Source organism: Phalaenopsis equestris, unplaced genomic scaffold, assembly GCF_001263595.1.
Source record: "Phalaenopsis equestris unplaced genomic scaffold, ASM126359v1 Scaffold000136, whole genome shotgun sequence".
NCBI lineage: Eukaryota > Viridiplantae > Streptophyta > Magnoliopsida > Asparagales > Orchidaceae > Phalaenopsis > Phalaenopsis equestris.
The window spans coordinates 107,632-130,001 of NW_018164578.1; the positions used below are offsets into that span (position 1 = coordinate 107,632).

The 22,370-nt window shown below is 35.9% G+C and overlaps 1 protein-coding gene across 1 annotated transcript in view; it reads right to left on the reverse strand.

The window, feature by feature from the left end:
* Positions 1–830: 830 nt before the first annotated feature.
* Positions 831–22,370, reverse strand: part of LOC110021611 (RNA-binding protein 38-like) — a 26,876-nt gene continuing 5,336 nt past the window's right edge. Inside the window, exons 4-6 of the mRNA XM_020720172.1 lie at positions 4,329–4,365; positions 1,093–1,399; positions 831–1,036 (exon numbers count right to left, since the gene is read on the reverse strand). Coding sequence (XP_020575831.1) covers positions 978–1,036; positions 1,093–1,399; positions 4,329–4,365 — 403 coding nt within the window. The 3' untranslated portion in view covers positions 831–977. The remainder of the gene's footprint in view (positions 1,037–1,092; positions 1,400–4,328; positions 4,366–22,370) is intronic.

A 22,370-nucleotide genomic window follows, 5' to 3' on the forward strand; every position in this document is an offset into this window, starting at 1 on the left:
GGTGTGGTTATGGTGGGGGGGGGGGGGGGTTTTTGGGGGGGGGGGGGAGGAGGGGGGGCGGCGAGCGGCGGAGATCGGGGGATCTTCATCGGAAGGATTGGAGAGGTTGGTGAGTTTTTTGAGGAAACGCTGTAATTAATTTTAAAAAAATTATCTAATCTGATTCGTGAAAAGATTAGCATTGATTCAGATTTGTTATATTTTGAAGGAAAAAAATCATTTCTACAGCTTCTGCTTTACATAATATATTTGTGTAAATAAATTATCATTAATATTATTTATTTATGTATAAGATATTTTATAATATGGAAATAATTATTTTTTATTAACAAAAATGATGTGAAAATTCCTCCTTTTTTTGAAGATAACTTTATATTTTTCTTATATTTATGGTGAAATTTCACTCATCTATTGATTGATTTTGTTGCACTGCTGACATTATTTATAAGGACTGATTTCTCTTTAGCTACTTGAGTGAGTCATGAAGGAAAACCTATTTTTTTAAATAATGTAAATCATGACAAAAAACGAATGTAAATGATATATTGTCAAAGAAATTTATAAGGACTTCCTTGCAAGATTTTTTGCTGCAAAATTTCTCATTAATAAAAAATAAACAAAAAAGAAAAAATATTGCATTTTGAATCTTTGACTTAGATTAATTTCAGTCACACTATTTTAAATTTAATTCAAATCAAAAAGTCAATTAAATCAAATAATTACTTTTTTTTTCTCGGTTAAACCAAAAATGAAGGCCAAGCAAATGGCTGAAAGCATAAAAGGTACTAATTTTCACACTTTTAAGCTAAAATTTTCTCATTTGGAATTTCTCAATTTCTTTTATTTACATGAATGTAACGGGATGCAACAATGAATGTCCATGAAATAATACTGTAAAATATTAAAGTACAAGGCATCTACATATTTCTAGTGACTTTGATCTTGAGGTCCCTTCAACCAGAGTTGAAATACCTTCACTAAACATCTGAACTTTCATTGTTACCGCCCGTTAACGATGGTTTAGGGGCTTCCGAATCTGAACATTTAAGCCACGTAATTTTGAATATATGTTGGTATAATAAAATTGTATACCTGAGATGACGAGTGATTTCTTGGCATGCGGTGGAGGTTGAAGCTTAAACCCTCGCGGCAGAGAAGACTGCGGGAAGAAGGGTCCCTCAATGTCCATTCCAGCCGTCTGATCTTTCTCATTCGGCTGATAATGAGCATGAGCTTGCATCATGGACGGAGCAAAGCCGGCCCTTGAAGACTGAAACATGTAATTCATCAGAGGGTGTTGATGATAAGGGTAAGTTGAAGCACCACCGTTCGATTGCACGTGCGATCCATATGCCATCTGATGATAGTATTGTGATGCCAATTGAGGATGATAGGAACCCTGACATATTCTTAAGCATTATTAGTTTCTGATAACTTAATATCATCAATAACATGGCAATTAGAAGTCAATTAAATAAATGCAGGTTGTACTAACTACCATACAATTGTAAATGATCATGGTTCTAAGCAAATTATATGTAAATACTTTAGATAATATGCAAGTATATTTTAAAATAATGTAAAGCATGCATATTTGTAGTAAATTAGTAGTCTTCACTACAAAACAATTGGGCTATAGACCAGATTAAAATGAAAAATAAAAAAAATGAATCAGATTTAGAACTCTTAGATCAATTTTTAGATGAGCACAACACTTCCATATAATTGCACTCATCTCAAAGTAAATCGAAATGACTCAAAATTTATCGTGATGATTTTTTTTTAAAATTAAAATAGTTCATAGAGGCATTTTGCCTCATATAAAAGAATACATTAACCACCTATACAGCCCTATGGGCCATTTTTTAGAATCTAATATCATAGCAAAATTTCAAACTTATTTCTCTTTTCTTCCATTTTCTGCTCTGCTTGCACTCAGTTGATCTTATGAATAGGGTCATGGCACCTCATGAATAGATTTGAATCCAGCAAATAAAGAGAACTAAGCCGCTCTACAGTCCTACAACATAATAGCTTTGGCGGGCTTACTTTTACATATTAGAGGTAATTATTACAATATCATCTATAAATACAAAAGCAATCTAAATAGAGCAAATATTACATGTAGATACCAGACGTCCGGACGGTGGTCCGGATAGGCCGCCGTGAAATACACTGCAGCGTGGCCGCATCTAGACCACCGCCCGGACGTGCGGTCAACCACACGTAATATTTTCTCCTCCAAAAAACTTTTTTTTGCTAAAAATGTGCCCCCCTTCCATTTATTTCATGAGTATTAACAATTAATTTTTGGTGCAGCTTATCTTTTTTTATGAGTATAATAATTTTTAATTGTATATAAAATTTTATAATATTACATAATAAAACATAAAATAAAACCTGATCAATCATATATTCAAATGTTTAGCCTCGTCAAACAGAACTTAACATGAACTAAAATTAATTAATTGCAACTCATAAAATCTGATATCATATGCCAATTCACATAAGTGCCAAAACAAGGATTATCTGATAGTATTATATTGATTCAGACTTATTAGCATTAACCGTTCTACAAATAATTAGTTAGGTCTAACGAAGTAATATTTACAGAGCATAGCTCAATAAGTAACTTGTGAGCTAAGCGCAATAAGTTAATAAGCAAAACTCAAGCCAACACCGACACAACTCATTGTGAGCCAGATTATTTAAAAATTATTGTTTACCTCGACATAGATTCCATAATTCAATACGAGTAAGCACAAAGTTGAAAATAATTATTGAAATGATAAATAATATCGAAATTGTCTTCATTAACATCAAAGTCACTCAAACAATGTAGATTCGCAAAGCAAACCATGCCAAACGTATTTTTAACATAAAAAATGTATAGAATAAACACAAATATTGGTTGAGCGACTGTAAAATCTAAGACATTCGTTTGTGAAAATGTGAAATCTAAGACACTCCTTTGTGAAAATGTGAAATCTAAGACACTCCTTTGTTAAGAGGGATGCAAAATATATAATTAAATAAATATCATTAATTAATAGATCAAATTAAATTAAATTAAGATTATTGAAATTGATATCAAATTTGTTAAAAGCTCTAAAATTTTAAAGACTACCTCATCCCGAAGAACTCATCCACAAATCCCTAAAGGCCTGTAGGACAACGAATTAGATTTAAGGATTTAGTAAATCTTGTAAGGGTTGGATCCTAAAAACTATTTGGCAACGGATTTAAAACTTTGTTATATTTGTTAGAAAAAAATCATTACAAAATATTGACTATTTTATTATCATGATAAAAATTAATAATTAATTTTAATTAAAGTCGATTTATAATTTATTTATAATTATATTAAATAATAAAAATGTATTCACCAAACTAATTAATTGTTGATAAAATATCTTTAAACTAATTACATATTAAATAGTAAATTAAAATTAATTAATTAATAATTATACTAATTAAGAAAAATGGGCTCCTCCCTCTCTCTCTCATACTAATTAAGAAAAATGGGCTCCTTCTCCTTTCTCTCTCTTCAAGTGAAAAGAGGGTCTATTTGTAGGCCATGAAGAAGGCGCATTTTCATTCTTTGACAAATAACCACTATAACCACCTAATTGAACGACCCACATTGGTTCACCTTGATCATAAGAAAATTTTTTATGATTTGAGGGTCTTAATGATTTCATAATTAAAAGAGCCTAGACTTATTGGATTTCTCTCGTCAAGACGCTTGATTTGACTTATGTACGTCAAATTTGGAGTTCATTTGACAATCTAATTAACCCCCCAATGCCTCCTACAGTGGTTCAATGACTTGATCCGAGCTTGATTGAACTCAAATTGGACCAATTTTTATATCACTGAGTTCGTCTTGTAGTGACAATCAATTTGACCATAAATTTGTTGAAATTGAAACTTTGAAAAATTTTTAATTTGATTTTGTCTTTTGCTTTGAAAGATGTCTCAAGATTTATGTCAAATAATGAAATTTTGTTGATGTCGCATCATATATAAATATGAAATCTAAAAAATTAAGTGGTATGTAATTAAATGCCTCTTTATTAAAAAATTAGCTTGAGCTAATATGATTTTTTTTCTTTCATAATAAAGAAGTTGGCTCATGAATTAAGATCGAGCTCGATCAATTAATCACGCTCAAACTCAAATTGCGGTGGCTCAAGCTTGGCTGACTGATTTACACTCTTAGCCCCCAACCATTTTTAAAGCCCTTGTATCACTGTTCCAGTGATCTGAGCAGTTAAATTTAAAGCAGGGAAATGAAATAAATTATAAGAGTTCCCAAGAACACTAACCTGCTGATAGCCATATTCTGAAGCGTAAGTGATGTATCTGCAAGAATTAAACAAATCATACTCTAGAAGTCGTTTCTCTGATTGAACAGCTAATACTAATGAAGCAGACAAAATAATAATTACCAATTTATGCATGTAAGATTTACTTACACACCACTTAATTCCTATTATTAACATATAGCATCTAAACTTCAATTTTTACATACACGATATCGTACCTATGAATGAAAAAGTGTACTTCACTTTTTAAAAGTTAAAAAAAGTGATATTTTTATGTAATATGAAAGACTTTGGTGCTATAAATGTAGAAAAAATAAAGTAGGTGTTAGATACATAGGAGTTGGGTGGTATGCATGTAAATGCCCATTCCTATTGTAAAACGTAAAATAAAATCAGAAAAATCCCATTAGGCACCGTAAGTCCATAAATCCGCATTATAGTCAATGCAAATAAATAAAGTGAAATTTCGTAGTTATATTTTTCATGTAAAATTAAAACACATGATCCTATGTATTTACATCTCTAATACCTAAAACTTTCATATTTGCATGCAGAACCATCAAATCCTTAACATCGCATAAAAAATATTATTAATACAAACTTTTTTAAAATTGAAATGTATCTTTTCAAGCATAGGTCTACGATACTAAAGCATTATAAATATATAAATATGTAAATAAATAAAAATTGTGAGGTATCTACATATATTTACTTCAATAACTAATGTTCAATAAAAAGATGTTCAGAAAAAAAATCTAAATCAAACAATATGTGAGTATAACCTCTAGTAAATATATAATGAGCAAAGATTGGATCTAAAAATAAGTTTTAATGAGCCATACTAGTGTAATAAACCACCAACGAAAAAGACACTATATACTCTCTTTTCCTCTTCTATACTTCAACCACTATTTTTCACTTGGTGCTTGAACTCACTTTTAAAGTCATTAATAAACATTTTCCTAGACTTTTTAATCTTTAAGCACTAATATGTTATGGAAAGTAACAAATCTAATGAAAGTATATATTAAGAAGCTCGATTATAAGAAATCTATTATATGTTTTTTCTATATTAGATAATTTAATTAAAAGAGATCTAATTACCAGATTTTTCTCTATTAGAAATATTACTAATCTATAAAGATTGGAATGTATATAAATATATTACAAATGTTTTCACTTGAGAAATAAAAAAGAAAGAGTTGTTTTCCTTCACATGGTATCAAAGCCACGCACAACTCGCTGCAGCTACTCGGTTCCGTGTCATTTCTTGGCTCATCCTTCCAATCGTTAATTCGTCAGCGTCGTATGTGTTGTTTGCATATCTTCATTCCCACACGTCGTAGTCTAAATCACTCATTAAAGATGAATGAATAGGGCATACGAGAATAGAGCATCGATCAATCTTCGTCTGCTTCATTTCATTATGCGACGAGATTAGGGAATCATTCAAATCTTTGTCTGTTTCGTCTTCATTATGCAATGTCTCGTCTATTGTAAGTGGTCATTAGCGTCGTTCACCACGTTTATTTAAATTTGGCAATCATTGAATTATCCGTAGAGTTGTTTATCTCATACGACTCGATATCAATCGTCTATGATGTTCATCTCACCTTTCAGCTCGTTCATGCCATCACATTGAGGAGTTCATTATTGGGATTAGATGTGTTATTATGTGGATTCTAAATGAGTTAATCAATTGGATACTCAAATCTCTCAATTTCGCCAATCAAGCTTGAAGGTAAGTTTGCTCGGGGAGCAGGGGGTGGGATTAATTCCTTGAAGTGGGTTCTGCGGCGCTGCCCCATAAATGTGTTTTTGCTACACCCAATGACCCAGCACAGCCATGCCTTGTATAGGTTCAAATTCGAGAACATGACACTTCAACGATGAGAGGAAAACACTGCAATGCTCAAATACAGCACCCCAGCGTCGAGATCAACAGCGCCCATGTGACAACCCATACTCTCGTTGATGTAGCACATCATCTAAATGAAACTAAAGGTCTACTTACAAGTACTCAAGCAAGAGCCCAAGAAAGTGCCTAATTAAGAGCCCATTAAAGGTCATCACAAGAGGCATATCAAAAAGAATTATTTGCATTTGTACTTTATTATTTATTGTTGGCATCAATTTTTGGATGTCATAAGTGTAGGGCGTCCGCCTGTGATCGATGAAAATTAGTTATCACGCCACGCATGAATTGACCCAATCATCAGTGAAGTAGTCCAAGACAATCCAGAAAGACGAAACAGACTACGCGGTCGCGTCTGGGACGTCGATTTTGCTTAGGGGAGACCCTCATTATATTGTGAGGACGTGTTCGACGAAATTGTGCGGAGAGCTTGAAAGGAAAATAATATTATTAATATTATTATAATATAAATAATAATAATAATAATAATTAAAAAAAAAACCTCTCTCTCTCTTATCAACACACGCATCCCTCTCCCATATATACAAATATAGCCCTCCTCTCCTGGTTAAAAAAGAAAAGCATTGCAACTGCTCCCGGATCGCAGCTTTTCTCCCTGAATCGCTACTTCTCCCGCTCTCCCTCGCCAACCCCGCCAACCTCGCCAGATTTTCTTCACCTCGCCGGCTTTTGCCTTACCAGTGTTGTGTTTTTCGCCGGAGTAAAACGGTGAGGAGAAGCTTCATATTTGGGCTTTCCCTCCACGTCTCCTCCACCTTCGGCATTCACCGCCGACAAAATAGCATTCATCACTTCGCCGCCTTGCTTTTCCGGCAATCCGACACCTCGCCGGACCGCCCCGACGCTGTTGTACCACGAACACCAAAATCGTTCGGGATGGTACGAAAGACTTCCAACTCACGTGCAAGCCTCCGTCGGACGTCTTTAGGCTTCGTGCAAACTACGCGAAGGTATAACTCTTCTTCCCCTTCGCATTTTACTCCATAGACGGCCTTAGGTTGTAGGTGTGATAGGCGTGTAGGTTCGATCGCCCACACGGGGTGTGTGCGCCCTATGTGATGGATCAATTGTTTTTCTAGAGGTGACCTACAAGATAGAATCCCCTTGCGCAACTAATTTTCCTACGATAGCCGAGTGAATCTTATTTGACTGTTAGCCCTAGCACAAAGATCCTAAAGATTGGAGCTCACTTCGCTCCCCTTTGCTTTGGTTGTATCGATCTTTTAAAAAGATCGAAAAGTAGATCTTTGAGAAAATGTGAATCATTAGGTCATTTTACAAAAATCAGAGGCGTCGTGAAATCAGGAAGGTGTTGTCGCTAGCCTGTTTCATGACGAGATGGAGAACTTCTCCCTTTAGAGATTCAGGGAGAAGTTCCCCCACTTGCCTCACCAAAGCAAAGGCGACAATTGTAATCTTTTTATATGTTGACCCTAGGTTCCCCGGTAAAATCGTTAGCACGAGAATGACTCTCTATCACATATTTATGTTTACATGTTGTACTTTGCATGTCACCTCACTTCATTTCGCTTCGTTCGGTCGCCCCGACCCTACGAGCAATTCACTTCGCTCCGTCTGACCGCCCCGACCCGACGAGCACCTCACTTCGCTCCGTCTAGCCCGATGAGCAATTCACTTCGCTCCGTCTGGCCGCCCCAGCCCGACGAGCACCTCACTTCGCTCCGTCTAGCCGTCCCGACCCGACGAGCACCTCACTTCGCTTCGTTCGGTCGCCCCGGCCCGACGAGCACCTCACTTCACTCCGTCCGGCCACCCCGGACCCCGGCCCGGCGAGCACTTCACTTCATTTCAATCGGCTTCCCTGAGTCGGTTGATACGACACTTTGGTTTGACAGGATTACTCGACCCAATCGACCAATTACTTGCACCACAATATTATCTTGCATGTGTGTTTGCATTTTTGCATGTTGTAGCGCATATGCATGAATAAATTATTGCATCCCGCCTTGCATCTCTATGTCTTTATGATTATGATCAACACATTTCCTGGGGACACTGCCACTATAGCATGCCCACCACTCCGGGGCCACTGCCACTATAGCATGCCCACCTTTCTGGGGATCCTGCTGTCACAACATGTCTATTCTTTATAGGTCACTGCCTTTAGCGACATACCTCCTGGAACCGCTGCCACCACGACATGTCCATCTTCTTAGGGTCACTGCCACTACGGTATGCCCACTTATGTTTTTATTGTCTTATTGACATACCTCCTGGGGTCGCTGTCACCACGACATGCCCCTCTTCTTAGGGTCATTGCCACTATGGTTTGCATTTCTGCACATTGTAGCGCATATGCATGAATACATTATTGCATCCCATCTTGCATCTGTATGTCTTTATGATTATGTTATGATTATGATCAAATATGATTATGATCAAATGCTTTAGTTGCACACTTCTTGGGGTCACTGCCGCTATAGCATGCCCACCTTTCTAGAGCCCCTGCTGTCACAGCATGCCTATTCTTTATAGGTCACTGTCTTATCGGCATACCTCCTGGGACCGCTGCCACCACGACATGTCCATCTTCTTAGGGCCACTGTCACTACGGTATGCCCACTTATGTTTTTATTGCCTTATTGGCATACCTCCTGGGACCGTTGCCACCACGGCATGCCCCTCTTCTTAGGGTCATGGTCACTATGGTATGCTCACCTTTGTTTGAATCCCTACCCCATGGTATAATCACTACTTATGTTTTGATTAATCATCTGTATTGCATTTGCATGTTTGCATGGATAGCGAGCCAGACCCGTTAGGAGAATGACTCTCGTGTTGGTCGCGATGCCATAACGAGCATTGTTTGCTGAGTCAATCCCGATGATCAATGCGAGTAAAGTCATCAGGACTGACATGAGTATGACTGTGCTAAGAATCCAATGAATCTAACCAGTGTCATCCCCTTTCGTGAAACTCTTTAGATTCTTTGGATCCTTAGGATGGGGCCAGTAAAGTGACCCCATTAAAGCATACCATACCCAAACTTACCCCGCACTTAGATAATAGGTTGATGCACTTTTCGTTAGATGGTGTGCTAGGCTAGGATTTAGGGTTCTAGGTAGTCTTTTTGATGTCTGACTATTGTTCTCTACTATTGTTCTCTCTCTGCTGAATTGGTTATCCTAGCCAGATATTTTTCTTTTGCATTGTGCTTGTGATGCGACTGCATGTTGCATATGTATGGTAGTGTGTTAGGGCGTTCTTCTGTAGGGAGTCATGTCTATTTGTATACACACAGAAGTACCGCTATGGGAGGAGCAAGTAATGATTTATGATCCTTTTGCTTGCAGGTGATATTAGCTCCTCTACTTTAAGGCATGATTCATGACACGTTATGTGCATATGAGTTTTCCCGCTGACACTTGTTTCCATGCAGGATTGAGTCTTTTTCTTTTCTTTTTAATGTATTTTTAGAGTTTAAGAGAGTCTTGTAGCAGAAATAAGATACGAGCACGGGTTCCGAGATGTTAGCACGGGAACCATGTGGAGGGGAATATGAGCAGATGCTTGTGCCCCGTATCTTAATTCTGCATTTTATATTAATGTATAAAATTAGGACCAAACATGTATATGCAGAGTCCGGCCGTCTTTTTCTTTTCTGGGATATGTGGCCGACCCAGCGGCATCGACCTGTTTATTATTTTGGTTTGACTTGCTTTGCTTTTTTGCATCATGTTGCATGTGTTTTCTTTGTTTTCTTTGTGTTTTATCTGGGATTTCACGATATAAAATAGGCTCATTAATGACCCTAAAATTGTAACTTTCTACAAAATCCTAAATAAAATATTCAAGATAATTAAAATTTAGAATTAAAATATTTAGGATTTAAAAATTACAACATTTATTTTCTTGCATATATTAATAGGGCCTCCACAATACTTAGGACTGCTCTAGATAATTGCATTCATATTTGCATGTCCCGAGGAGTCCCCGTACTATTCCAACCTGACTGGCCCAGCATGCCTTCATATAGGTAGTTGTCTAGTGCGCCTAGGGTGTTAGAAGGCTCCCTGACCCAGACGGGGTGTATGTCTTTTTGTTGGAGTGTTTACAGCTTTGTAATTGAACCTCCGCTTTCGCTTCTTTCCGAAGGGATCCTTGCCACTTCGGCAGGTATAAGTCCCACCACTTGGAGCTCCAGTTTATAGTCATAGGATAGAGTTTCCTTCCTTTGACCGGCTACCGAGGTTCTCGTGGATAATGCAATTCACGGATTCCTGACCGGGGATCTCAGGTTGTGTTGGGTCGACTACCTTCACGACCAGGTAGACTTAGGGTCCTAGCGGTTTAGGATGACGGGTCCGTGATACCCAGATCTGGCTACCTCTACCTCCTAGGATTACTCTTCCCTACCTTTTGACTACCCCTGTTGAGCCACTTCTGCTCCTTTGAGTTCGTCGATGTCACCGTCGATGTCACTTTGACGGTCGGATGCCGATAAGCTGCCGCCTGTTCGGGATACGACGATTTGTCCTCTGCCCTTACAATCCGGATGTGTTATGACGTATCGGGATACCCCGTTGAAGTGATTCATGGTTATTTCGTAGGTTTGAAGAGTTGCGAAGTTGAGAAGTCGCTACACATTTGGACATGGGAGATTCACTCTCGGCCCGATGGTGCAGCGTGAGCTTCAAAGCATCGAAACTGTTCTATATGAAATAATCACCTTTTGATAACCTATACCCCATGTTCATAATGATAAAGCGAAACTCCTTCCATCGAGATTCTTCTTGGATATCCCCTGAGATGTAATTAACCAGTAAGAATATGTTCCTCTTTGAGACTTTTGACCCCAAAATAAAAATAATTTTTTTGTTCTCTGGTTACGGGTAGTTTGTATAGAGATTTTACTCGTGGATATTATTTTTCTGAGGTACTTCAATCCGATTCGGTTTGGATGTATACTCTCGACCCATCACACGAGGATTATCCCTATATAAGTCTTCTGTGTCTTTTCTTTTTGATTTGTGTCTATTTGTTGTAATATGTTAGTTCACTAGTCGATTCCTCTCCTCTTCGAGTCATTCATTTGGTTCGAGAGGGAGAATTACTCGAATAGGAAAATTATACGCGGCATACAAAAATGCAAGATGGTTAATCCGAGATCTAAAAAGAACCAAAAGAGAAAAACATTTATATTTTAATTTCAGTTTCTAGAATGTTCGAATCTTCAAATTTGAAGGCTTCTATGACTGGTCATAAGAAAAATAACAAATTAAGAAGGTGGTTAGCATTTCACTGCATTAATGACCACCTACCACTCTTTAGAATTTTCTTCTTTTATTAATTTTGTATCATTGTAATCTCTATAAATAGAGTTGATATGTAATGTTTTTGATCAGTTGTTAAATGAAATATTTGAGTAAGAACTCTCTTTTATTGATTGGTGCTTGGTGGCTTCAACTATTGCAGTTTCTTTGGTGAGATTAGGTATTTATATTTGTTTTTCTTTTATATTATTCATTAATCCTCCATAACACTTGCACTTAAACTCTCCATCACTCTACATCTATGTCCTAAGCTTCTTATAATATTAATGAACTAAGAACCAAAGCCAAGCAATCATTCCAAACCCCTCTTCATATCCCTTGGCCAATTAAGAGCATATTAAGACCTACTCTTATTCTCAAACCCTAAACATCATTGTAAACCCATTCAAAACCACCCATATACTCCAAATCATAGGTACACAGCCTAAGCTAACCATCAATAATCATTTCTAAACATTTACCGATTCTTAAGCCACTTTTCCATATGGATTTTAAATCAACCCAAACTTGCCTAATAGAAACTAGCCTGGGTATTTTAGCTCCTATTCCCTCATAAATCTATTAAAATCCCACCAAAACCTCCACATTACATCTTTAAATCTAACACTAAACATCAATAGCCAATTTTAATACTTTATCTCATCAAAAGACCACATGTTTCCATCACTCACTCATCTAGGTATTGTATGATTTGGCCAAATGGACTCAAAGTTTTGTCTTGTTGATGTAACTTCCTAGAAGGTCACTCATCCTAGGAGTGTTCCATGAGGAGCACCCTTCACTTTGGATTTTCTATTGAAATTTCATCGTTACACCAAAAGACGTCTTAATGTTTAAGAGTTCAGCTTCAATCCACTTAAAGTATTTCACAGCCTCCCCCAGTAGTCCACATTTTCGCCAGTTCTTGTATCCCATAATCATGCACCAGGCATATAGGATTCTACAGGTGCTCCCTATAGATTCAAGAAATGGCTCCCACCATATAGCACTTTGTTTTATCTTGGGTTCGAGAAGTGGCTCCAACGGCGTGGCACTTTGTTTGAATACACTTAGTTCACATCTTCTAGTTGGTGTTTTGCTCTAATATTATTTGTCACCCGAACTCTCTCACCCATCAAGCTATTGTTTGATTTGGCCAAATGGTCTCACAATTTTGCCCAGTTGGTGTCCTAATCTTAGGAGGTCACCCATCCTAAGATTGCCCCATGACGAGCATGTTTAACGTTCGAGTATATATTGAAATTTCACCATTACACAAAAAAGGTGCCTCAATGTTTAAGAGTTCAACTTCAATCTATCTAAAGAGGTTTCACAACCCAGTAAAGATTCATAAATCTGAAAGTATGACACTGCACTGTCCCAAAGCCCCTTTGGAGCTCCGCTAAGCTTTATCACAGCACCCCAACACTAGTAACCGAATTCAAGTAGTTCGGGTTTTATATTTCGGCTTTGTTGTGGGATTTTGTCTATATTTAATATTCAGAGATTTTACTTTGCAAAAGAGAAAAACAAGTGTTTTTGAGTTCCAAAAATGTAAAGAGACTTCAATGTGATGTAATTTGTACAATTTTCCTCATTTTTTACAGTGAATTTCTTGGTATTAGTGACTTAATAGTTTTTTCTCGTTCTCGAGTTTTTCCACATTAAATTTTGGTGTTCATTGTATTTTTTGTGATTTATTGTTTCATGCACTTTTGTTCTAAGTTTTGCATCGGATCTCTCGAACTGATTTCCGCATCTCTTCCAACAAGCTAATTCGGTCTCCTTGAATATTTGGTGCTAATCACGGATATCGAACAAAAATATATTGTGACAAGTTGTTTTCATCAGTAGTTAAAATTGTTGATGAAAAATTAAATGGTGTTAATTAATTTTATAGGAATAAAATTGTGAAAATCTAGTAAAGAAGTATTTTTCAAGAAAGTCATCTCATTGGAAAAACTACTCTAAGTGGATGAGAGTTAATGCCCAACTCTTGATACAAATACAGAATTCTATTGAACTTGATCAATCTGGTCGTAAGATAGATGAATTGAGATTAGTATTTTAAGAGTGAAAATGTTTCTCAAATTTTTGATGCATGCAAGGAGTTCTGTCAAGCTGAACAACAGGATCAATCACTTAATACTTTATCACATGCACTTTAAATATAATTATGAGGAATTGACTGCATTATTTCTTATTAATATTGATGTCCGAATTCAACAGGTTCACAGAGTTCAAACGACTATTATGAGTTTTCTAGCTGGCCTCAACTCTTTGTATAAATGTGTCAAATCACAGATTCTGAATGATTGGATATTATTACATATTCTCAGGCTCATTCGTACAACCTACAGCTCTTGATAGCCAAAATAATACAGACATGAGTAAGCCTATCTCAAAACAATTATGGAAGTCGAACTCTGGATTTTAGAAATCAAGGCTTGAGGGTAGACATCTACTACTGCCATGAACCTGATCATACTAAGAGAAAATGTCAGAAGTTGTTAAAAAAACCAGAAGGGGACACGGTGACTACAAATGAGACGTCTCATGATTATGATTTAGTTTATTATGACATATGGGAACATTGTCCTATTTTATATAATAAATTTTGATGTTTTGTCACTTTTGTGGATGATTTTTCTCATATAACTTGGCTTACTTTGTGAAATCGTGTACTGAGTAACTGTGACATTTTCAATCTTTTTATGCTAAAATTAAAACTCAATTCAATGTTTCAATTAAAATTCTGAGAAGTGACAATGTCAGAATATTTTTTGACACCTTTTCAAACATACATGCCATAAAATGAGATGCTTCAATGGTCATTCTGTGTCAGTACTTCATCACAAAATGAAGTAGTTAAAAGAAAAAAGACATTTTTGAGACAACTAGAGCTCTTTTGTTTCAAAAGAATGTACCCAAATAGTTATGGGTTGATGAATTTTTTATTGCATGTTTTTTTTATCAATCATGTCTTCTACTATTTTATAAAATCAGATACCATACCAATTTTATTTTCAAGTCACTATTTTCTACTGAACCACATATATTTGGGTATGTTTGTTTTGTCCATACTAGTCCACAAGTTTTTGAACTGAACTTTATGTCATTAAGGTGTATCTTTCTACGATATTCTCATTTACAAAATGGTTTTCGGTGTTTTTCCCCTCTTAAATGGGTATATGATTTCTGATGATGTTAACTTTCCGGAACAAACCTCATTTTTTGGTGATTCATCATTGTCCAAAAAAAATATAAGTCTCACCCTCTTTATGGCACGTGGTATTGTAAGTTTCATCTCAACACTTAATTTTATGATTCCCTTTTAATCTCTTTTAAAGTCCAACATTCTGCGCAGTTTCAAAAACATCTTATAAAATTTTTTCTTTAAGTCTAACTGATATTTTTCTATCACACAATAGGCCTAATGCATTCATCCATTTCAACCAACCAACTTGAATTCTACTAACATCCCCATCTATATCATCATATTGTTCACATCTTTTAATGATTTGAACACCCATAGTTACATCTTTGCCACTAGCTCTACTACTATGAAAATTAAATTCTATGTATTCAGTTTTAGATCTACTCAGACAAAAGCTTTTAGACTCTAATGTAGACATCAATAATTAAAGTTTTTCATGAACTACTTTTCTTGCCTTATCTACAAGAAGGATATCATCAGTGAAAAACATACACCAAGGTACATCCACCTGGAAATGTTCAATAAGAGCATCCATAACTAAAGCAAAAAGATATGGGCATAAAATTGATTCCTCATGTAATCCAACTGATATAAGAAAATAATTGGTCAATTCTCCAATTTCAACATAAGTAATTGCTCTATTATACATATTTTTAATGATTTGAATACAAGTCATATCAACACCTTTCCTTTTTACAAGTCCCCAAAGAACCCTTGAAACCTTATTGTAAGCTTTTTCTAAATCAATAAAAATCATATGTAGATCCTCCTTACTCTCTTCGTACTTCTCCACCAAGTCTATCAATAAATAACTTCCATAATAGACTTGTCCAACATAAATCCAAACTGATGTTCAATTGCTCTCTTCTATCATTTTAAAGTACAAATTAACTTAATTCCTCTACAATTTGCACTCTTGTGCATCCCCTTTATTCTTAAATAAAAATCAGGACAAAAACACTATTCTTCCACTTCTCAGACTTTTTTTTTATTTTTAAAATATTATATAAGAGTTTAGTAAGCCAAGAAACTCCCAAATCTCCTAAAAATTTCTACACTTAAATTGGGTTTTCATTAGATCCTACTAGTTTTTCACTCTTGATTTTCTTTGAAACTTCCTCAACTTCCTTTTATTAATGCTACAATAAAAATTAAAAAAAAAATTATTATTATTAACGATATTAAGATCACTAAGATCAATCGTATTTTCAGAAATATCATTGAAATGTTTATAAAAATACCCATGTGTGTTGAATACCTTCCTCTAAGAAAAGTACATTTTAATTTTCATTTTTAATACAATTTATTTGAATCAACTCTTTACTTTTCTTCTCTTTGTTGGGTTAATTTATACATATATTATTCACCCTTTTTAATACTTAACCAATTATAAAGATCACTAAAAGTAGAATTTTTAACGTCACTAAATATATTTCAGACTCCCTACGAGCTATCTTATACATTTCATAGTTTTCTAAGTTTTTACATTTAAGCCAATTTTTATAACAAAACTTCTTATGTTTTATCTTTTGTTGCACATAATTATTCCACTATCAACTTTTTTTATTTATAAAACTTTTTCTTTTAATTCTTCAAGTACATCTTTTATCACTTATTTAATAGTGTTTGTTATTTTATCCCATATATAATTAGTTTCTTCATGAATATCCCAAATCTTGAAATCTCGAAGTTTAATAATTTTATATCTTTTAAGTGTCTCTATCTAATTCTATGATAATGTTTCATTGTATTTGTCGTCTTTTAACTCATCTTAAAATCTAAAACTAATAATCGATGTTAAGTACATAAAATTTCACATGAAAAGACCTTACAATATTTATATTCTCGACAATTTCTTTTTCTCATGAGAAATAATCAATTTGTGTTTCAATATGTTTATCTCTTTTCTTAAATAAATCATTAGCAATAACAAAATCATAAGCTAAAAAAATCTAAAATAATTATACCATCTTCAATAATCACTCTAAAACCGTAGTCACCAAGAATATTTATAAAATCTTATACAATTCTACCAACATGTCCATTTAAATCTCCTCCAATAAAAATTCTTTCTTCAAGAGTTACATTTTGTATTAATTCTTCTAAGAATGTCATTGTCAGGTCCCAGGCCTCTGATGCGAGGTTGCATTCGGAGGAAATTTAAAAGGACATGACTTTGGTGATTTCTCCATTTATGACCCAAGGCACCTTTAAGCCACCTTAAGACCTTTGGGTCCAAAGAACTTAAAATCAAAGCCCAAAGCCCTGAGACTCTTCTCAGAAATCTTTGGAACTCTTCTTGACACGCCAATGAATCAAAAAGATCTGGTTAGTCCCATTAGATCAAGTTAACTTATAGTGGTTCTATGAGGCCACTTAACCAAATTGTACTCTCTTTCTCAGGAATTTGATTTTCAATGAACTTACCAAATTTATAGAGCACTAAGAATCATACTCGAGTTAAATTCAACCCGAAAACCTTACCCAACCAACTTTCACTCAACAATTTGTTTAACCCATTAAGGGTTTAAATGGAATGAATCATTTGAATGGAATGTGATAATGGATATTAATTAAAAATGGACTTAAAATGAGGCTAAATTTATTTAAAACCCATCTTTGGCATTTGATCAAACGTAGTTTGACCTAATAACCCATTTTGAATCATCTAAAATCAATTAGGTTTGAAATTCAAAAGGAGTAGCTCAAAATAAAGCTAAATAACCTTAAGGTTCATTAAAAACTCCTCTTGGATTCATAAAACCCAAAACAAACTCTGTTCCAGCTCAAATGGGTTTATGACCCATTAATGTCATATTGAGCCAAGTCAAATTAAAACCAATCCATTTTTAATCAAATTTTACAAGGCTTTCTTTAAAAAAAACCTAGTATAACTAATTAAATCAAAGCCAAAGACATTAGGGGCCTAATTACTTGCTTGGAGCCTTGAGCCTATTAATGACCCATTTGGAGTTATTATAAATTCAACCCATCTAAATTCAACCAATTACAATTAAACTTAGTTAGAAGACCCCTAAGGTTTCTAGCAAGCCTACTGCAGGTGAAACTGGTTCAGGGCTGAACCGACCCAATTCATTAGCCCAAATGAATGCAACACAGTTTCCCAACTAAATATGTTCACCTGAAGTGCTTGGGATTGCAATTAAAGGCTCCTTAAAGATGCCCGCACCTTCCCCAAGCATTTAGAAGATCAAATAGCCACTAATGCACCAAGCTAAGAGCCAATCAATATTGGTTCAACACAAATCTGAAGGTTTGTAAGAACCATGGATTAGAATTGGTCTAGTCCAGTATGAAATCTCCCACTAGTTAGTCCATAACAATTCTTGCCGTCAAGTCACAATATCCGCCATTGCCCTGAATGAAAAACACCTGAGTTCTACGGCAAAACAAGCAATATGCTAGGATTATAGAAACCAATAGATGTTCATGTTCTTCTAAGTATAAGACTACTTTTGGTTTGCTTCATTATCAGCAAGCTGTCATTGTTTCTTCTTGTGTACGTTTTTTGTATTTTCTTTTGTCTTAAACTCTATTTCCTTTCTAACATCCATTGTTGTTTTTTTTGTAAAATTCATTTACCCAATTAAGACATTTCCATTGGACTTTTTCATCATTTTTTAACAACTCAAACAAATCAAACTACCTATTACAAGTACTGGTTACAAATTCCAATAGTTTACCTTTTTTTTTTAAATTCAGAATTATACACAATAAAGAGGAATTTTTTTTATTCATATTAAAACGGGATAAATAACCCTTACGTAAATTCTAGAATAGGAAAGACAATAAAAAGAAAGTAACAGAAAAAAAAAATATATCATCTAATATCTCCAATTACTCAATTTATATTAAATATTTGAAGATAAATGAAACAACATTAAATGGGAAATCGTAAAATAGGAAAGGAAATATAGTTATATTAGGAATAAATCTAATCCTCATAACTTCTAATAGAAATAAATTATTTACCAATATAAACACTCACTCTGCCTTAAGTTTAAACATGTTTGAAAACTATGTTTAACTTGATTTTGAAAACATCAAATAAATGGACAAGAAATAAATTGTAAGGTAAAACTTGAAATCTTTATTTTGTACTGTGATTGTCTTTAACTGCAATTTCTACGGTATTTGTAGGTAGGCGGAAGGCTCCTACAGATAATGCTACAGAGGAGTTTGCAGAGAAGTAGAGAGTTGCGGTTGTCTTTGACTACAGTTCCTGCAGTGTCTGTAGGTAGACGGAAGACTCCTACAGGTAATGTTGTATGGGAGTTTGCAGGGAAATAGACAACTGCATTTGTCTGTCACTGCAGTTCTTGCAGTGTCTTTAGGTATGCAGAAGACTCCTACAGGTAATGCTGCAAGGAAGTTTGAAGAAAAATGGACAACCTGCATGAAAAACTGACTTCTAGTAGACTGAGATTATGTTTGATTGTAATCTCATCAGTGTCTATAGGAAGGCAGAAGACTCATACAGATAATGTTATAGAAGAGTTTGTAGAGAATCAACCTTCAGAAAAAGCTACAAGGTCTGACTGCAGAAAAAAAGAAAAACCAAAAAATCACGGAGGGCTCTGCAGAAAAAGAATTCCGATCGAGGCCCGCTACAGAAAATGTTCTAGAGGATGCCTGCTGTGAGAAAAGCTCTAGAAATGGTCTATTGCATGAAAGATTTTGGAGGAGGACCTGATGCAGGAAAAAGTTTCGAAGGAGGGCATATTTAGGAAAAAGTTTCGATTGATGCAAGAAGAATTCTGGTCGAGTATCTGATGTAGGAAAAATTCAGGACAATGGCCTGATACAGAAAAAAGTTCCAAGGAGGGTCTGATGCAGGAAAAAAAATCTTAGAAGAAAGAGGCTCTGCACCGAGGAGGGCATGCAACAATGCAGTTTTTCCCCCACAACCCAGGGTTCCCTGTAAATGCTCCAGGTAACCTCAATAGGCCCTCTTCCCTCTTCTCTCTTCGAAACCAAGCATGTTAGGCAGTTATATGAGAGGTTCAACACCTCAAGTCCCCATTAGCTATGAAACTTGACTGCAGGAAAAACTGACTTCTAGTAGACTGGGGTTATGTTTGATTGCAGTCTCTGCAATGTCTCTAGAAAGACGAAAGACTCCTGCAGGTAATGCTATAAAGGATTTGCAGAGAACAACCTCCAGAAAAAGCTGCAAGATCTGACCTACAAAAAAAAAAACAAAACGCCACAGAGGAGGGCCTGCTGCAGAAAAAAAATTCCGGTGGAGGACCTGCTGCAGAAAAAGCTCCAGAGGAGGCCTGCTACAGAAAATGTTCCAGAGGACGCCTACTGCTGGAAAAGCTCCAAAAAATGGTCTGTTGCATGAAAGATTCTGAAAGGCCTGATGCGGGAAAAAGTTTCGGAGGGCCTGATTAGGGTATGATATTTTTAAAAGTTAATTTTTATAAAGTATAATATATAATAAATTAATAATAATAATATATTAATATACTACATTAGTAATATACTAATATAGATATTATATATTTATATAATATAAATTAAATAATTAATATAATATATTATTTATATATATTAACATTAGAGATGTCAAATTGGCTCGTCGTTCGCGAACAACTCGTGTTCGGCTCGTTTGTTAAGAAACAAACACGAACAGTGACTTCACGAACAATTTCAAACACGAGCTTATTTCAATCAAACTAAATTTCAAAAGAAACACTGATGAAGGACGAATTCTGGTCGAGGACCTGCTATAGGAAAAATTTCATACAAGGGTCTGTTGTAGGAAGAGAAAAAACGTCGGAGGAAGAAGCTCTGTACCTACGAGGGCATGCAACAATGTGGTTTTCCCCCCACTGTCCTCCACACACAACCCAGGGTTCCCTGCAAATGCTCCAGGTAACCTCAACAGGCCCTCTTCCCTCTCCCCTCTCTGGAAACTGGCATGTTAGGCAGTTATATGAGAGGCTCTCCCTCTCCCCTCTCCGGAAACTGGCATGTTAGGCAGTTATATGAGAGGCTCAGCACCACAAGTCCCCATTAGTTGTGAGATGCCCATTGGCAGATCTCCAGCAAGCAAATTATGTGGCAAATCCATTCTCCTCAGGCTCTCCATGCTATCTAGACTGGTTGGAATCCGGCCAACCAGGTGGTTGTAGGAGTGGTTCCAATACTCCAAACCTTTAAGGCCAACCAGCCCCAGAGATATTTCTCCACGAAGAGAATTGCCTGCCAAATCTATACCCACAGCAGAGGTTAGCTCATAGTGCAGCTCCAGCTGCCGGCTGCCCTTCAAATCCATGGCCACCTCCATTGAAGTCAAAACGTCCAGGGAGAGAAGACGGAGGTTTTGCCACTAGCGGATGGCACCGCTCAGCTTGTCTGCCAAGTTGTTTGAACTCAGGTTGATGACTTCCAAAGACTTGCATCCCGCTAACAGCAGCGGAATCTCGCCAGTCATCCGGTTGCCGTCAAGATCAAGTATTTTGAGATTGTCTAGGGGGTCAAGCTCCGGCCTTAAAGGCTTCTCAGTTCCGTTATCTCAAGCGGGATCTCACCAGAAAGCTGGTTGTTGGAAAGATTGGGCAGCAGCAATGCCGAGCGGTCCGAGTGCTCAATGATTCCACAAGGTACTGGGCTGGAAAGCCTATTGGAGCTCAGATCAAGAGCAAGAAACTGGTCCGAAAAGATTAGCCTCGGCGAAATGCTGAACTCGATGCCATGGGAAGGAAGGTCAGCAAGGTTAACGTGCGTAGAGATGAGATGCATGTGGAGACGCCGCCAACTATAGAGTTTCAGGCAAGTTGAGGATGGAAAGAGAGGTGGATGACGCCCAAAAGCAGGGCAGGTCTAGAGAGCTTGTTAGTGGCATGATTAAGCGATATGAGTTGCTGGGAGAAGAGAAGAAAAAAAATAGTTGTTTCAAATATTAAGGCGAGTTCCCTCCCTTCTAGTACAGAGGATGGCAAGAAAGGAGTTTGACGGCTTCTGGAAAGAGGACCAGTGGCTAGGGTAGTGAATTTGGCTCTAATATCATGTTGAAATTCAAAATGATGTCGAATAAAGTGGAATGATTTTTTATGACATGAAAAAGGGTATAAATAACCCTTACATAAATCCTAGAATAAAAAATACAATAAAAAAGAAATAACAGAAAAGAATATATGCATCACTCAATATCTCTAATTAATCAATTTATATTAAATATTTAGAGAAAAAACAACATAAAATACGAAGAGAAATATAGTTATATTAGGAAATAAATCTAATCTTCATAACTTCTAATAGGAATAAATTATTTCCTAATATAAACGCTAACTCATTTCAATAGGAAACACACTAACAATTTTCAACAGTGAATGTTTACCATTGGAGTGATTCGGAAAAAGTGAATGCTCTATTAAATTTCTTAAAACCTTTCTCCCTATCTATTATCTATGACCATACCAGCTAACCTGCATGTAGATCCCTTGGGGCTCAGATTCTTATTCTATATAAGGTCATATGTGACTTAACTTTCTTTGTACTTGAGCGAAAATAAATGTAGATTCTTCTCACATGTCCATACAGCTATAAACAGCTATAAATGCTATCAATATATATATATATATATA